This window comes from Chelonoidis abingdonii, chromosome 5 (assembly GCF_003597395.2).
Source record: "Chelonoidis abingdonii isolate Lonesome George chromosome 5, CheloAbing_2.0, whole genome shotgun sequence".
Taxonomy (NCBI): Eukaryota; Metazoa; Chordata; order Testudines; family Testudinidae; genus Chelonoidis; species Chelonoidis abingdonii.
The window spans coordinates 34,722,880-34,736,586 of NC_133773.1; the positions used below are offsets into that span (position 1 = coordinate 34,722,880).

At 40.3% G+C, this 13,707-nt stretch overlaps 1 protein-coding gene across 1 annotated transcript in view; it reads left to right on the forward strand.

Moving 5' to 3' along the window:
* The window catches only part of CENPE (centromere protein E), a 76,034-nt gene that overhangs the window by 25,475 nt on the left and 36,852 nt on the right, over positions 1-13,707 (forward strand). The window contains exons 13-23 of the mRNA XM_075066218.1: positions 2,473-2,631; positions 3,299-3,446; positions 4,526-4,623; positions 4,953-5,009; positions 5,092-5,259; positions 6,566-6,640; positions 6,881-7,003; positions 8,294-8,428; positions 9,803-9,980; positions 10,832-10,986; positions 12,787-13,101. Coding sequence (XP_074922319.1) covers positions 2,473-2,631; positions 3,299-3,446; positions 4,526-4,623; positions 4,953-5,009; positions 5,092-5,259; positions 6,566-6,640; positions 6,881-7,003; positions 8,294-8,428; positions 9,803-9,980; positions 10,832-10,986; positions 12,787-13,101 — 1,611 coding nt within the window. The remainder of the gene's footprint in view (positions 1-2,472; positions 2,632-3,298; positions 3,447-4,525; positions 4,624-4,952; positions 5,010-5,091; positions 5,260-6,565; positions 6,641-6,880; positions 7,004-8,293; positions 8,429-9,802; positions 9,981-10,831; positions 10,987-12,786; positions 13,102-13,707) is intronic.

The following is a 13,707-nucleotide window of genomic DNA, read 5'->3' on the forward strand; positions in this document are numbered from 1 at the left end:
CAAAAAATACCAGCTATTCACAGTAGGACATGAACACTTCCAGTGGAGTACTACCATTCAGCTTATCTACTGCTCTAAGAGTTTTCTCCAAAGCCCTACTAGTAGTTGCAGCATATTTACACAAACGGAATAGTGATCTTCCCTTACCTAGATGATTGCCTTCTCAAAGGACTAACTCAACGTGAAACAATGGACACAGTCAAAACCACTGTCTCACTATTCAGGGATCTAGGGCTCTAGATAAAATGAATGAAAATCCACTCTAACCCCATGCCCGCATGTGCTCTACCTACAGGGCCGGTTTAAAAACGATATACATACCCAGCAAGCACAGCCTACACAAACAACTTGCAGTATCACTCAGTGTCCTTGACTCTACACTGATGGACAGGACCAGAAAATGTTTGTATGGGCATCCTGTTCCAATATAAGCCTCCATCAATTGTGATCACCACAAATGCCTCGCTGTTAGGATGGGGCACCCATGTGCATCAACACACAGTTCAAGGCAAATGGACTCCTATGGAGACTCAGTTACACATCAATCTACTAGAGCAGGGGTCCCCAACGCGGTGCCCATGGGTGCCATGGCGCCCGCAGGGGTATCTTAATGCGCCCATGTCCTGGCCTCCAAGAGAGCACCCACCGAAATGCTGCAGCAGCATTTCGGCGGCGACGCCTCTCGCTGACACTGTTTGTCAACGGCAAGCAATGTCATCGAGAGGCATTGCCACCGAAATGCTGCCGAAATTCGGCGGCTTCTCAGCGGATGCTCCACTGCCTCGCTCCGCTCGCCAGCCAAAAAAGTTAGGGACCACTGTACTAGAGCTACATGCAGTCCGCAATGCCTGCAGACATTTCCTACCTCATATAAAAAACAAATCCTTTCACACTGACAGACAATGTTGCATGCATGTTGTGTCAACCGCCAAGGAGGCACTTGCTGACACTCGCTATGCACCGAAGTTATGGAACTGATGCATACAACACAACATAAACATTTTGGCCTTCTATCTTCCTGGCTGTCTGAATGCGACAGCGGAAACGCTCGGAATGTACTTCTGCTGAGACAACGAATGGGAGATGAATGGGGGAGTTTTGAGATCCATTTTCTGCTGGTGGGGCACTCTGCTCATCGACTTGTTCACATCCCCAACGAACCGCAAATGCACAGTGTTCTGCTCGAGAGCAGGACTGGGACCCCGATCACTGGGGGACACTTTTCTCATCAAATGGCGTGCACAACTAATGTATGTGTTCCCACCAATTCCACTGATATCACGTGTGATACACAAGATACAAACAGACAGGGCCACGGTTATTCTCATGGTCCCAACGTGGCCCAGACAAGATTGATACCCTTACCTGATGCACATGGCGATATGTGCCCCTTGAGCTCTCCCTTGTTGTCTGGAACTGCTGTTTCAGGTCAACGTTCGCACTCTTCACCGAAATCCAGAGATAGTCCACCTACAAGTGTGGCTCCTACATGTTTCCATCATGATGACTAGCCTGCTCAGAACAAGTTAAACACTATTACAGAGCGCTCAAAAGGAGACGCGATATCCACTCAGAGATTGTCTAAATGGATCTCCACATGCCTTCAAAATTGCTATCATATTCGGAACACAGGCCTTCCTGTGCACATCAGAGTCATTCTACTATCATTTCAACCTCAATAGTGTTCCTACATAATGTTCCAATACTAGAGATTTGTAAGGTGGCCGTTTGGGCCTCCGTCCACACGTTTACTGAGCACTATGCAATCAGTCATGACTCCAGGGCTGATGCCATAGTGAGCCTAACTGTGTTCACCTCAAGGACTCAGACGAACCAGAAGTCCCTCCTGCCTTCTGAGGGGCACTACTCTAGAGTCACCTAAAGTGGAGCACCCACAGGGACATCACTTGAAGAGAAGGTTACTCACCTTGTGCAGTAACTGAGGTTCTTCAAGATGAGTGTCCCTATGGGTGATCCACTACCCACCCTCCTCCCCTCTACTTTGGAGTTCGCAGTTGGAACTCTGCAGTAGGGAAGGAACTGGAGGACTCAGGTCATGCGTGCACTAGGTGCAGTACCAGCAGCACCGCAAGATGCCTACTGCGCACGTGTGGCCCGCATGGACACTGCTATCGTAAATATCTGATCAGTGCTGGAACTCACCGACACCTAAAGTGGAGCATCGACAGGGACACACATGTCAAAGAACCTCAGTTACTGCACAAGGTGAGTAACCTTCTCTTCTTTGCTAGGAAACACTGGATTTCCCTGTTCAACTCTCATAAATATTAGATTTTTAAAAGTAAACTACAGGCTAGATTATTCTATCAAAAAAACTGACAAAGTGTATGGAAAAATGCTCCAAGTTAGTTTAAAAAAAAAAAAAAAAGCTTATATGCTAATGTTATGTATCTATATAAAAGTAGTTGTTACTTGAAGGAAACAACAAAGCTGACTTTTTTTTTATGGTAGGTTTCTTCAAAGACTCATCTCCACGCGATGGAGAAAGACCAACTAGCCCAGCTGTTAGAAGAAAAAAACTCTCTTCAGAAAATACAAGAAAATAGGATAGTCAATCTAACTGAAATGCTTGTCACCGCCTCCTCATTTACATCCCAGAAAGATCTTAAAGTAAGACTGAGTAATTATTCAGGGTCACACAGGACACCTGGAAAAATCTTGACCTATAACTGGAGAAGGTGTTTTGTGTGTTTTTCCTTAGATCTGTGAAATATAATGAAAAGTGGTCCTTTCTGTAAAGCTTATGAAATGACTAATCTTTAGACTTTTGGTTGACACTTCAGTACGGTGTCAGGCTATTTAGCTGGCCTTGCAGTATCCTAGCTAGAAAAAGATGCACAAGATGGCCTAGTGAGTAAAGCATAGGACTGAGATTCAGAAGAATTGAGTTCTAGCCTTGGCTTGTTGGCCTCTGTCATAAGAATTTATCCGAATCCTAGGTGAATTACACAGTCTCTTCCTAAGTTACCCAGTCTGAAATGAGGATAATTTTTTAAGTAACAGGATTGTTGTGAGGTTCAATCCATTGTCTGTAAAGTTCTTGATATCTGTTACAGAACTTAAATCAGAAGTAGTTTTGTGGAAAACATACTCTTCAGCTGAACCTCAATTTTGGAAAAACTGCAATGCAAACAAAATCACCCCTTTTATTTATCTGCTTATACTGTTAGGGGAACAACGAGGAGTAAAATGAAGGAAAGTTACCTTTATTATTAATGCTTCACTTGACTGTTGTTGTTCTAACATGACTTCATTTGTGTATTCTCCCCTTTTTCAGGCCAAAAGAAAAAGAAGAAGAGTTACTTGGGCCCCTGGGAAAATAAATCAAGGGGACATCAGCTATTTTGCAAATTTTGAAAAGCTGAAGCCAACTGATGCCAAAAAAATGAAAACATTGGCAGAGAAGATTCCAGAGATGGAGGATTGTGAGTACATGTTTGAGGAGACATGAGGAAACTTGATTTAGAAGGTGCTCACTGGTTATCCAGATGAAGATGTTGAGATGGGGAGAGAGCGCTTCAATATACATGGAGTTTGGAGTAAAAGAATTTACTTGTAGCATAGCACCTGTACTGGATGATACAGTGCAAATGAGTTAAAATAAAGATACTGCACATGAATAATAACCAACTAGAAGACTTGCTTCTAGGTTTCCTGACAAAAGGGGTAAAGACAGCACTCCAGTGGGGCAAATAAAAGGTAAAAGTAACCAGTGATGTTCACATACTTGGCTCAAGGAAGTTCCTTAGCCCTGTCTCAGACTTTCAATTGCTGTCTTTCAGAAAAAGGACAAAAGCCTAGACCCAGGGTGTCTCCCCAAGAAAATGATCCATTTTAAGATTAGCTATATATTTCGGGTACTGACAAATCATTCTTTACAACAAAGGGTCCCTGTCAAAATTGCGGAGTTCTTTTTTTCAAAAAATCTAAACCTCTCAGCAGGAATAGGTGAATCCATTGTCAAAATAATCAGAACCACAGTGGTCAAAAACCCACAAGCCTCATTAGAAGAGCAGAGGTTCACTCCTTTCTTCCAGAAGGCCTGAGCTGGGGATAAGGGGTATACAAGAATACTTGGACAAAGTTGTTCACTGGAGCTTGTTCCCTCCTGCTTCCCCACTCCCCCCCCAAAACCCCTTCTAGGATGAGCACTCCATTTTCAAATTATATAATTCTTTTCCCCCTTGGGTTTCCTCTAAAGGCAATATTTTTCCTTACCTGTAATTCTTATTACTTCATAATAGAGAATCCATTGGATTTTCCTCTCCTAATGTTAATATTTGTTGGGTATTGAAGACTGAACTGTGTGGCATAGTCCCAGGCCATTTATAGAAGGACCACATAGGAGCAAAAATTTCTATCCAGTTAGCAGTATTTGCAGATATGGCTACACAGTATTTGATTATGAACTGATGGAATCCTTTTTGTGAGAAAACAAATTTTACCATCATGGACAAGTTGCTGTGTTTTTGTTTTTTAAATGCACATATCTTTCTTTTTTTAGCTATGTTTTCAGAGTATTCTGAATATGATTATCTGTGTCCACCTACCCCTGATGCAATCTCGGAAAGCGAATGGAATTCTGGAGCTAATATGAACTGGGTAACTTTCAAGATTGATAATTTAATAAAAGATAATATGCAACTGAGGGAATTTGTTTTTATAATTTTTTTCAGTCTGCAATCTGATCTGGCCAGGCTGACCTCTTTTACAAGATCAATTATGCTTCCTATATTTCTAAACATTATACTAACCAACGTTGTTGTCATCATCTTAGCAGCCTTCATAATGTGGTTGTTAAAAATAAATGCATCTTAATTTGAGGGTTTATTTTATTTATTTCAACTCTGGCTACTCATACAGTACTAATTTTTTTAAACTAAGTCACTTGATCTTGTAAAATGGCTAACAGAAAGCATTTCTTTTTCTAGAGTCAAAAAGACTTTGCAGATTCTGTCCAACTCTGTGAAACGCTAGCGCTAGAAAAGGTAGGTCAGCTCAGTGTCCTAATAGAAATCATCTTAAAATGCAAGTAAACCCTCTCATAACACATCATTCCTCCTTTTTTAGGATATTGCTAGAAATGAGGTGAATGTCCTGCAAGCTAACTTTGACAACCTAGTATTAGAAAATGAACAGCTGAAGTTGGAGATAGGTGAATTGAAAGAGAAACTAAAGGAAAAGATAGAAACAGATGAATTTGAGGAACTAGAAAAACAAACCCAAAAAGACCATGAGGTAAGATGTTAAAATCAAAGTTACAGCCTGGTAAGACTTCTCTGAAAAATGAGGTGAAGTCTGTTTTTAGAAGTGTGTAATATAAGACCTGGCATGTTTTTAGAAAGTCATATTGATTACCAAGAATTACAAACACAAAATTACAAAGTATGTCCAGACTAGCTGAGGGATTATGGAATTTCGATGCTAGGTCATGGAGAAAAATTTGCTCCAGTTTTCTGATGTCAATATGCAGGCAAGTTCAGGGTTGCACTCCTTAACTGAATTTCAGCTAAATAAGCTGTTTGTAACTTGGATAATGTCCACAGTAAAAATTGAATTTACTAATCTACACTTCACATTATTTTAGATTTTGTCAAGAGTGCTATTGTCATTGAAGTTAGTAAACAGTGCTTTCTAAATGATGATTTAATAAAGTTAAATATTTAACTCAAACATCTTGAACAGAAGATCTTGCTTTAGTGCATTTAGAAATGCACTACTTGTATAGGTCTGACATAATTATTCAAGTCTTGTTTTGTGAATTAAATATCACTGTGAGACTCAGCAGTAATATCTGTAGGACATTGAAATGCTTGCTTTTGCTGCATGATACTATGTCAGCAAAGAAACCTAAGACAAATACTTCTATGTACTGGGAAATTATGTAGTACAGAACAGTGCTTCTCAAAGTTGGGCTGCCGCTTGTTCGGGGAAGGCCTCTGGCGGTCCAGGCCGGTTTGTTTACCTGCTGCGTCCGCAGGTTCGGCTGATCTCGGCTCACAGTGGCCGTGGTTTGCCGCTTCGGGAAGGGCGGCCAACGTGTTCCTCGGCGTGCCGCATTGCCCTGGAGCGGCAAACTGCGGCAGTGGGAGCTGTGATATCTAAACCTCCATATCTATATCTGCATATCTAAACCTTTCCCTGCAGTCTTGGGAACCCAAACTCAATAGCAACTGAGCTTCTAAAAAAAAATTACTTAATCTTAAGGATTGAATTTCACTTTAAGTTTTTCCTGCATGAATCACTTATTTTGCATCACACTGCATCCTGTGTTTGGGCTATGGCAGGTGAGGTATGCTGAAATCCTTGTTAAACTATTGGGAAGCTGAAGTGTAAAGGGCTGTGACTTTATGCAACTTTTCTTTCTGCCTTAAAGTGGACGTAATGACTTGTTGTTTACTATAGTTAAGAAACAACATATTGTCTTGCCAAACCCTGGGGAAAATTTAAGGTAGATCTTGCTTATTTTCATGGTGATGGCAACTAAAATTAATGGAGGGTGCTTTCTAATATCCTCTGCAATTCTGCTTCAATTGCTCCACAGATACAACTAATACATGAAATTACCAACTTACAGAATATAGTTAAAAATGCTGAAGTGTACAATGAAGATCTGGAGGTGAGCTTGGCTGATGGTCTTGCATGTACCACAATTGGATGACTGTATAGAATGAAATACATAATTTTGTATATATCGGAGCTTAACCTTCTAACTTTTTTAGTAGATAAAATAATTGGGCTCTGATCAGTTTTACTTATTGCGTAAGTGTTTTGTGTTAGTGAAGTTACCTGTAAAACCAAATTGTATACTTAAATTGTTCACCTGCTTATGTTGCTTTTCTCCAATTCTTTTTTTCAGATTGAATTAAAATCAAAATTGGAACAGCTTAAAGAAAAAGAAAATCAAGTAAAGGATTTGCAGAAATATGTGGAAGAACTACAGAAGGCAGGCATGGGGAAGAAAGATGTGTCTTTTTCAATGGTGAACTTGAGTTCTCCTCTGACTTTTATTTTAGAGCTAATTTGGTTATAATAGGAGAGTCTGAACTCCTTCCAAAGGAGGAAAAAAACAAAAGCGTAGAAATCTACTATACAAGGGCTGATTATTCTGCTGACTACTTATTACTCATCAACACATCTGAATTTTTGCTGTGCAAATACAGTAACTCCTCACTTAACGTTGTAGTTATGTTCCTGAAAAATGCAACTTTAAGCAGAACGATGTTAAGTGAATCCAATTTCCCCATAAGAATTAATGCAAATGAGGGGATTAGGTTCCAGGGAAATTTTTTTAACCAGACAAAAGACACTCTCTCTCTCTCATTCACACACACACTCTCACACACACACACACACACGGTGGAGGAGTCAGAGGGGGGAATATTTCCCTTACTGCTAAATGATGAACTAGCAATTGGCTGAGCCCTCAAGGGTTAACTCTCTCACTCTACAAGGCAGCAGGAATGGAAAGAGATGTGCATGTTTCCCCTTTAAGTACACTGCCTTGTTAATTAGATCAGCTTGCTGAGACTGCAGCTGCTGCAAGCTCCCTCCATCCTGAGCCCTGGTGTCCCCCTCTTCTGCTGCCCCTCGCTCTATGGAAGATGGGGTAAGTGGGGTGCAGGGGGGAAGGGGACACCCTGACATTAGCCTCCCTTTTCCTTCCCTCCCCTCTCCCCCCCCCCATACAGCAAGCAGGAGTCTCCGGGAGCAGTTCCAAGGCAGAGGGCAGGAGCAGCACATGGTAGTTGAGGAAGGGACAGCTGTAATTGCTAGCCTGCTGGGCACCTGCTGCACAGGGAACTTAAGGGAACAGGGAGCTAATGGGGGCTGCCGGTCCACCCTGGTTCCAAGCCCCCACCAGCTAGCTGCAAAGGTCTGCTCTTCCTGCAAGCAGTAGACAAAGCAGGCAGCTGCCAAACGACATTAGAAGGGAGCATTACACAAGTTTAAATAAGATGTTCCCTAATTGATTAGCAACATAACAATGAAACAGTGTTAACTAGGATGACTTTAAGTGAAGAGTTACTGTATAATTCATACTGCATTTATCAGTAAATGTATCTAAGAAAGATTACTAGATAAACTGCTATATGTTCTATTTTTCGAAGGAAAAATTTCCTGCTACTGTGGCACTTAAACACAACAAGCTCTCTAGGACTCTGAAAATCAATATGATACTTATTTGGTTATGTGGGGATCCTAACAAGATCATAGTTGCTTTATCATAGTTTCTGGTTATTTGTGTTTAATATCTGTTTCATTCTTACAGGGAGACTCTGATAAACTACTTGATGAAATTCAGCAAATGAGTAAGTCTCTCGTTGATACTGAAACTGTAGCCCTGGATGCCAAGAGAGAATCTGCATTTCTCAGGAGTGAAAATCTAGAGCTAAAAGAGAAAATGGCAAGTAACTTATTATTTCAGCATAAGTGATATGCTTCTGGTTATATAAGAAACTGTTATAGAGGCTCTCCTTGTTTCAGAGAGACTAGTCAAGGAACAAATCTGGAAAGACGACTCAGGGGAAGTTACTAATTAATCTCCCTTGTACTTGTTTTTTATAATCATGGGGCTCCTTCATCTGGAACATTAAAAACTTTCACAGTTAGATGATAACTTTTGTTTTGTTTCATAGTCTAAGAACCCTTGGGTGGTGGTGATTCCTGTGTTGGGATCAATGACAAAGAGATCACTATCTGAGGACTAAACTGCGTATTCAATCATGGCATTCAATCAGTCTAGACAGTATTTGGTCCTGCCATGAGGGCAGGGGACTGGACTCGATGACCTCTTGAGGTCCCTTCCAGTCCTAGAGTCTATGAATCGTGGTCCAGAATCGGCATCAGTTGCATTTAGACGGAGAACAGTTGTCTCACTTGAGGCATTTTCTAATACATTAGGGAAATAGTCTTCTGGGCTGAATATTGGAGAATTATCATTCACATCAATAACATTAACCGTAACACTGCAGTAGTAGGATAGTAGAACTTTAGGAAGAATTTGACTAAGGAGGGTAGAAGCCTGGCACACTGCGGCTGGGTGGGTGTTCCATGCTTGGGAGCAGCATGAAACAAAGCAAAAGAACAGGAATGGGAGAGGGACACAAAGGGGGCATTGAGGCTAGTGGTGTTGGTGGAGCAAAGGGAGGGAATATAAGAAGGCGAAGGCAGAGGTGTGAGATTTGAAAGTGAGGATCAGGACAAGATACTATAAGGGGCAGGATAAACAAATGGAGTGACTTTATAGGGGAGTAAAGTGGTCTGGGCCTGAAAGATCAATTTGTTCAGAATGCTACAGACAAATTTGAGGGGACTGACACAGATATCAAGCTGGAGAGGAGGCTACAGGGGGGAGAGAGAGCTCAGTGGTTTGAGCATTGGCCTGCTAAACCCAAGGTTGTGAGTTCAGTCCTTGAGGGGGGCACTTAGGGATCTGGGGCAAAATTAGTACTTGGTCCTGCTAGTGAAGGCAGGGGGCTGGCCTCAATGATCTTTCAGGGTCCCTTCCAGTTCTATGAGATATATATTATATATTACAGTAATCCAGATGGAAGGCAAGCATAAGTAGCTAGTACATAAAGACCTGATATTTGTTAAGAGTTGAAGAAGCAACAAGACTTTAATAACCAGGTAGATATGTGGGGAGAAGTTATAGATAATACTGGGACAATTCTGAAAGAACTGCAATGGCGAAAGGAGCTTTTGCTTACTATTAAGTGCCTAGTTTAATTTGTCACAGTACTTCTGTGACTAGAATAATCTTTCTCTTTTCATACAGAATGAGCTCTTAAATGGTTACAAGCAAATGGAAAAGGATGTTCAATTGTATCAAAGTCAGTTAGAAGCAGGAAAAGTGAGCTACAAAAAAATGCAAATTGACTTACAAAGAGAGCTACAATCTGCCTTTCAAGAAAACACAAAGTTAACCTTGCTCTTGGAGGGTAAAGTTCCAAAAGGTACTGTTACAAAAAGGCTATTATGAATGACTTAGTAGATCTCCCCACTTCATAGTGTTTTGACATAGTAACCTATACAAGTGTACATTAATAGTGTGGGGGGTTTTGAGAGGGGAGGGGAAGGTATAGACTAGGGGTAGGCAACCTATGGCACATGTGCCGATTTTCAGTGGCACTCACACTGCCCAGGTCCTGGCCACTGATCTGGGGGGCTCTGCATTTTAATTTAATTTTAAATGAAGCTTCTTAAACATTTTAAAAACCTTATTTACTTTACATACAACAATAGTTTAGTTATATATTATAGACTTGTAGAAAGAGCCCTTCTAAAAACATTAAAATGTATTATTGGCACACAAAACCTTAAATTACAGTGAATAAATGAAGACTTGGCACACCACTTCTGAAAGGTTGATGACCCCTGGTATAGAGCAATAGCTATTGAGCTTTACTTCATTCAAGCATGTGGAAGCTTCATTGTTCACCCCTTTGGGATCACTGTTTTTTCTGATACACATCAACTGCTTAAAACATTCCTATGTTCAGCTTTTCCCACACACTTCATGTGATGGGATTTTTGTGTTACATACTGGAATAAACAGTGAAGTTAACGTTTTTTTAATATTTGGAAGAAGTTGTCTTGCAATAATCTGGGATTGATCCAAACAACTAGTGATAAAATAACTAATTGGCAGCCTGACCTCCTCCTTCATTGTCAACAAGTCTCATTTTAATCAGTCCAAAAAGTAAATCTGTTTAAAACCTGGTAATGTTCTCTCAACCAATCAGAATGGTTCGCTTCTTCCCCCTTCTTTGGAACTTTTTATTAATGTAAATCTTTCAAACTCTAGATTTGTTGTCTCTTGTGGAACTGGAAAGAAAGATAGCCGATTTAAAAAATGAATTGGATAAAGTGTTAGAAGAAAACACAGTTTTACAAAAGGAAGTAGATACATCATCAGAATTCAAATCTCTACCCGATAAAGTTGAGATGCTACAGAAACAGGTAAAAATTCAAAACCTCTTGCTCTAGTAATATGCTGAGATTATGAAGGCGTTACACTAACTTGACAGTATCTGTCTGTATGTAATCTCCCAGACAGAAAAATAGCGTTAGGGGAAATGGGGGCATGCATATAGTCCATGACATGAAGGGAGACTGGGGGACCCAGCTATGGGGGAAACATGGGGCATACAGACCCCCTGTGGGAGGGGAGCTTTGGGGAAGGAGGGGACATATAGAGCCCATGGTGAGGAGTAGGGGAATGGGAAGAAGTGGAAATAAGTGTGCACAGACCTGCTGGTGTCAGGGGGACCCTGGGTATGGGAAGAACGGAGAATGGTGGGGGATACCAAAACTCCTGGAAGGAGGAGATTGTGGGGAGTTGCAGAGAGTTCCTGAAATGGAGGGGAATAGAAGGCAGCACACAGGCTTGTGGGGTGGAATTGAGGGATGCAAAGAGGCTCTGTGCAACGAGCTCATCCTATGGAAGCTATTAAGTGTGTGACACTATACAGACACACGCACCCCTTCCCATGTATTTTTCTCTTAAGAACTTAAAGTAACAGGTCATCTGTGCATGCATACTGCTGCTGAAGTGATCTGCATATATTTAAAAATATTAAGGATGTTCTGACTGCCTTAGTATATGCATTGGTGACGAATATATGAAACTTTCTAGGGAGGCTCTTAAGCTTAAGACAAGCCTTCCTTTTTTCAGATGTTTTCTTACTATTTTATACTGAATTTTAGAGGGCTCGTTATATTGGTGAAAGGTTCCTGGATATCCTTTTATACTGTCAAAAATATCCCAAACCTTGATTAGAACAAAGGTAAATCAACCAAATTGATAACTTATTTTTTTGGCGGGGGGTTAAATTTATTTAATATTTATATTTCAAAACTTAAATGTGAAGTCATCCACTTTTTTCCAAGTTCTGAAACACATTTTAGTGACTTGTCAGTAATCCATAAAACCATTGGACTGCCCAATCTGACTTAGAGGTGACCACTCCAGGTCAGGGATTTGGAGCTTTGGCTTAGTACCCTAAACTTAGACATGCCATTCATGACCCTGAATGGGATTCCACTGTCTTAGATAGGAATGAAATATTTAATTTTTTTAAGTTAAAGCAAAGTCTCTGGGCAGGTTTCAATTGCCTAACCTTCCCTTAAATATAGCTCAAGGAATTTATCTTTACATGGCTTTTCTAAGGACTTGTTTATCTTCAAACACTTACTAAAATTACATGCCAAAATATGCACTTTAAAATATCCAAGGCAAATTTCCTCTGTAAAATGCTGATCAGAAACACCCGCCCCATTAAGTCTTCAAACTTTAATATCACAGTGATTACCAAAAAGTCTGCCAAATTAGAGAATAACAATAGACTATTGTACCCATAAAATCTCTTTAACAGAATATTTATAGAGGACTCCCTAATTAGGAATATCCACCTAAATTTCTGAGATAGACATGTCTTAAAGATATTTAAAATATGTATCTGGGGGCAGCCCAAGGAATTTATAAGTGGTTAGAGAAGGGAGTTGAAAGAAGCAGGTTTTAGAAAGAGAATGCATACAAGACTGGGGTCTTTTTTTTTTTTTTTTTTTTTTTTTTTTTGGTTGGTTTTTTTTTTTTTTTTTTTTTTTTTTTTAGTTTTGGCTGTTGCCTGGGCAAAATGTAGTTTCATAACCATTTACTGATCTGATCCAGCTTTCATCAGCCTTTGTTCATTTCTTGCCTTTGCATATGGGGATGTAGCTACTGTAGCACATGCACTAATATTCCAGTTCCCTTGGCAGATATATGAGAAATCAGAGGAGTTGTGTTTATTAACATCAGAAAGAGAGAAACTGCTCTCTGAAGTGGCTGAAAAGGAGGCTAGACTTCAAGGCATGACTGAAGAAATCAGAATATCAAAAGAAGACCTAGCCAGTACCCAACTGAAGTATGTAAAGGCTGATCAGGAGTACCTAGAGCTCAAAGCCCATCATGAAGAACTTGAACAAAAATGGTTGACTGCATCTGAAGAAAGTGAGCAAATGAAACACCAAGTAGAATTTCTATCTGACGAAGCCCAAAAGCTTAAAACAATTGTGGACAATGTGAAACTAGAGGTTAGTGCCTTCCATCTTTGTATGGAATAGTCACAGAACAACTCACTCATAGTAAAGTCCTCCTTGAGAAACTCTTAAACTGAAGTTGCACAAATATACCTGTAATAGTTTCCATAATCAGTGATGAAAGATTCTATAATAATTGGATATTTCACAGAGGCCTTTACAGCACCTTACCTGCTGGTACTAGCTATTTTTGAAGGCTAAAATTGGATAAAACAGATGTATTAATCTGGGAAGTACTTTCTTACTAGCTGAATTCCTACCATATAGTATATTGTGATCAATAGACAGAGTGTTTTGGTTTGAAGTATATGGAGTTTTTTCTTTTATTTACCTAAGAACAGCTTAGATTTTTCTCCTAAACACTCTATACAGTTTGGGTTTGGGTTTGTTTTCTAAACGGATCACCAGGCTTGTATATCTTTTCTCCCTTCCCCAGACAAGTTCTGCAGATATCTGGGGAATAGGGTAAAACTTTTTGCCTTTCCTCTCCCTCACATTTGGATTTGTGCGCAGCATGAGAGGCAGAAAATGAACTTGGTAAAGCTTTACTGCCACAGCCTATTAACTTTACTAAGCTCCTCACCTCTTTATGCAAACAAT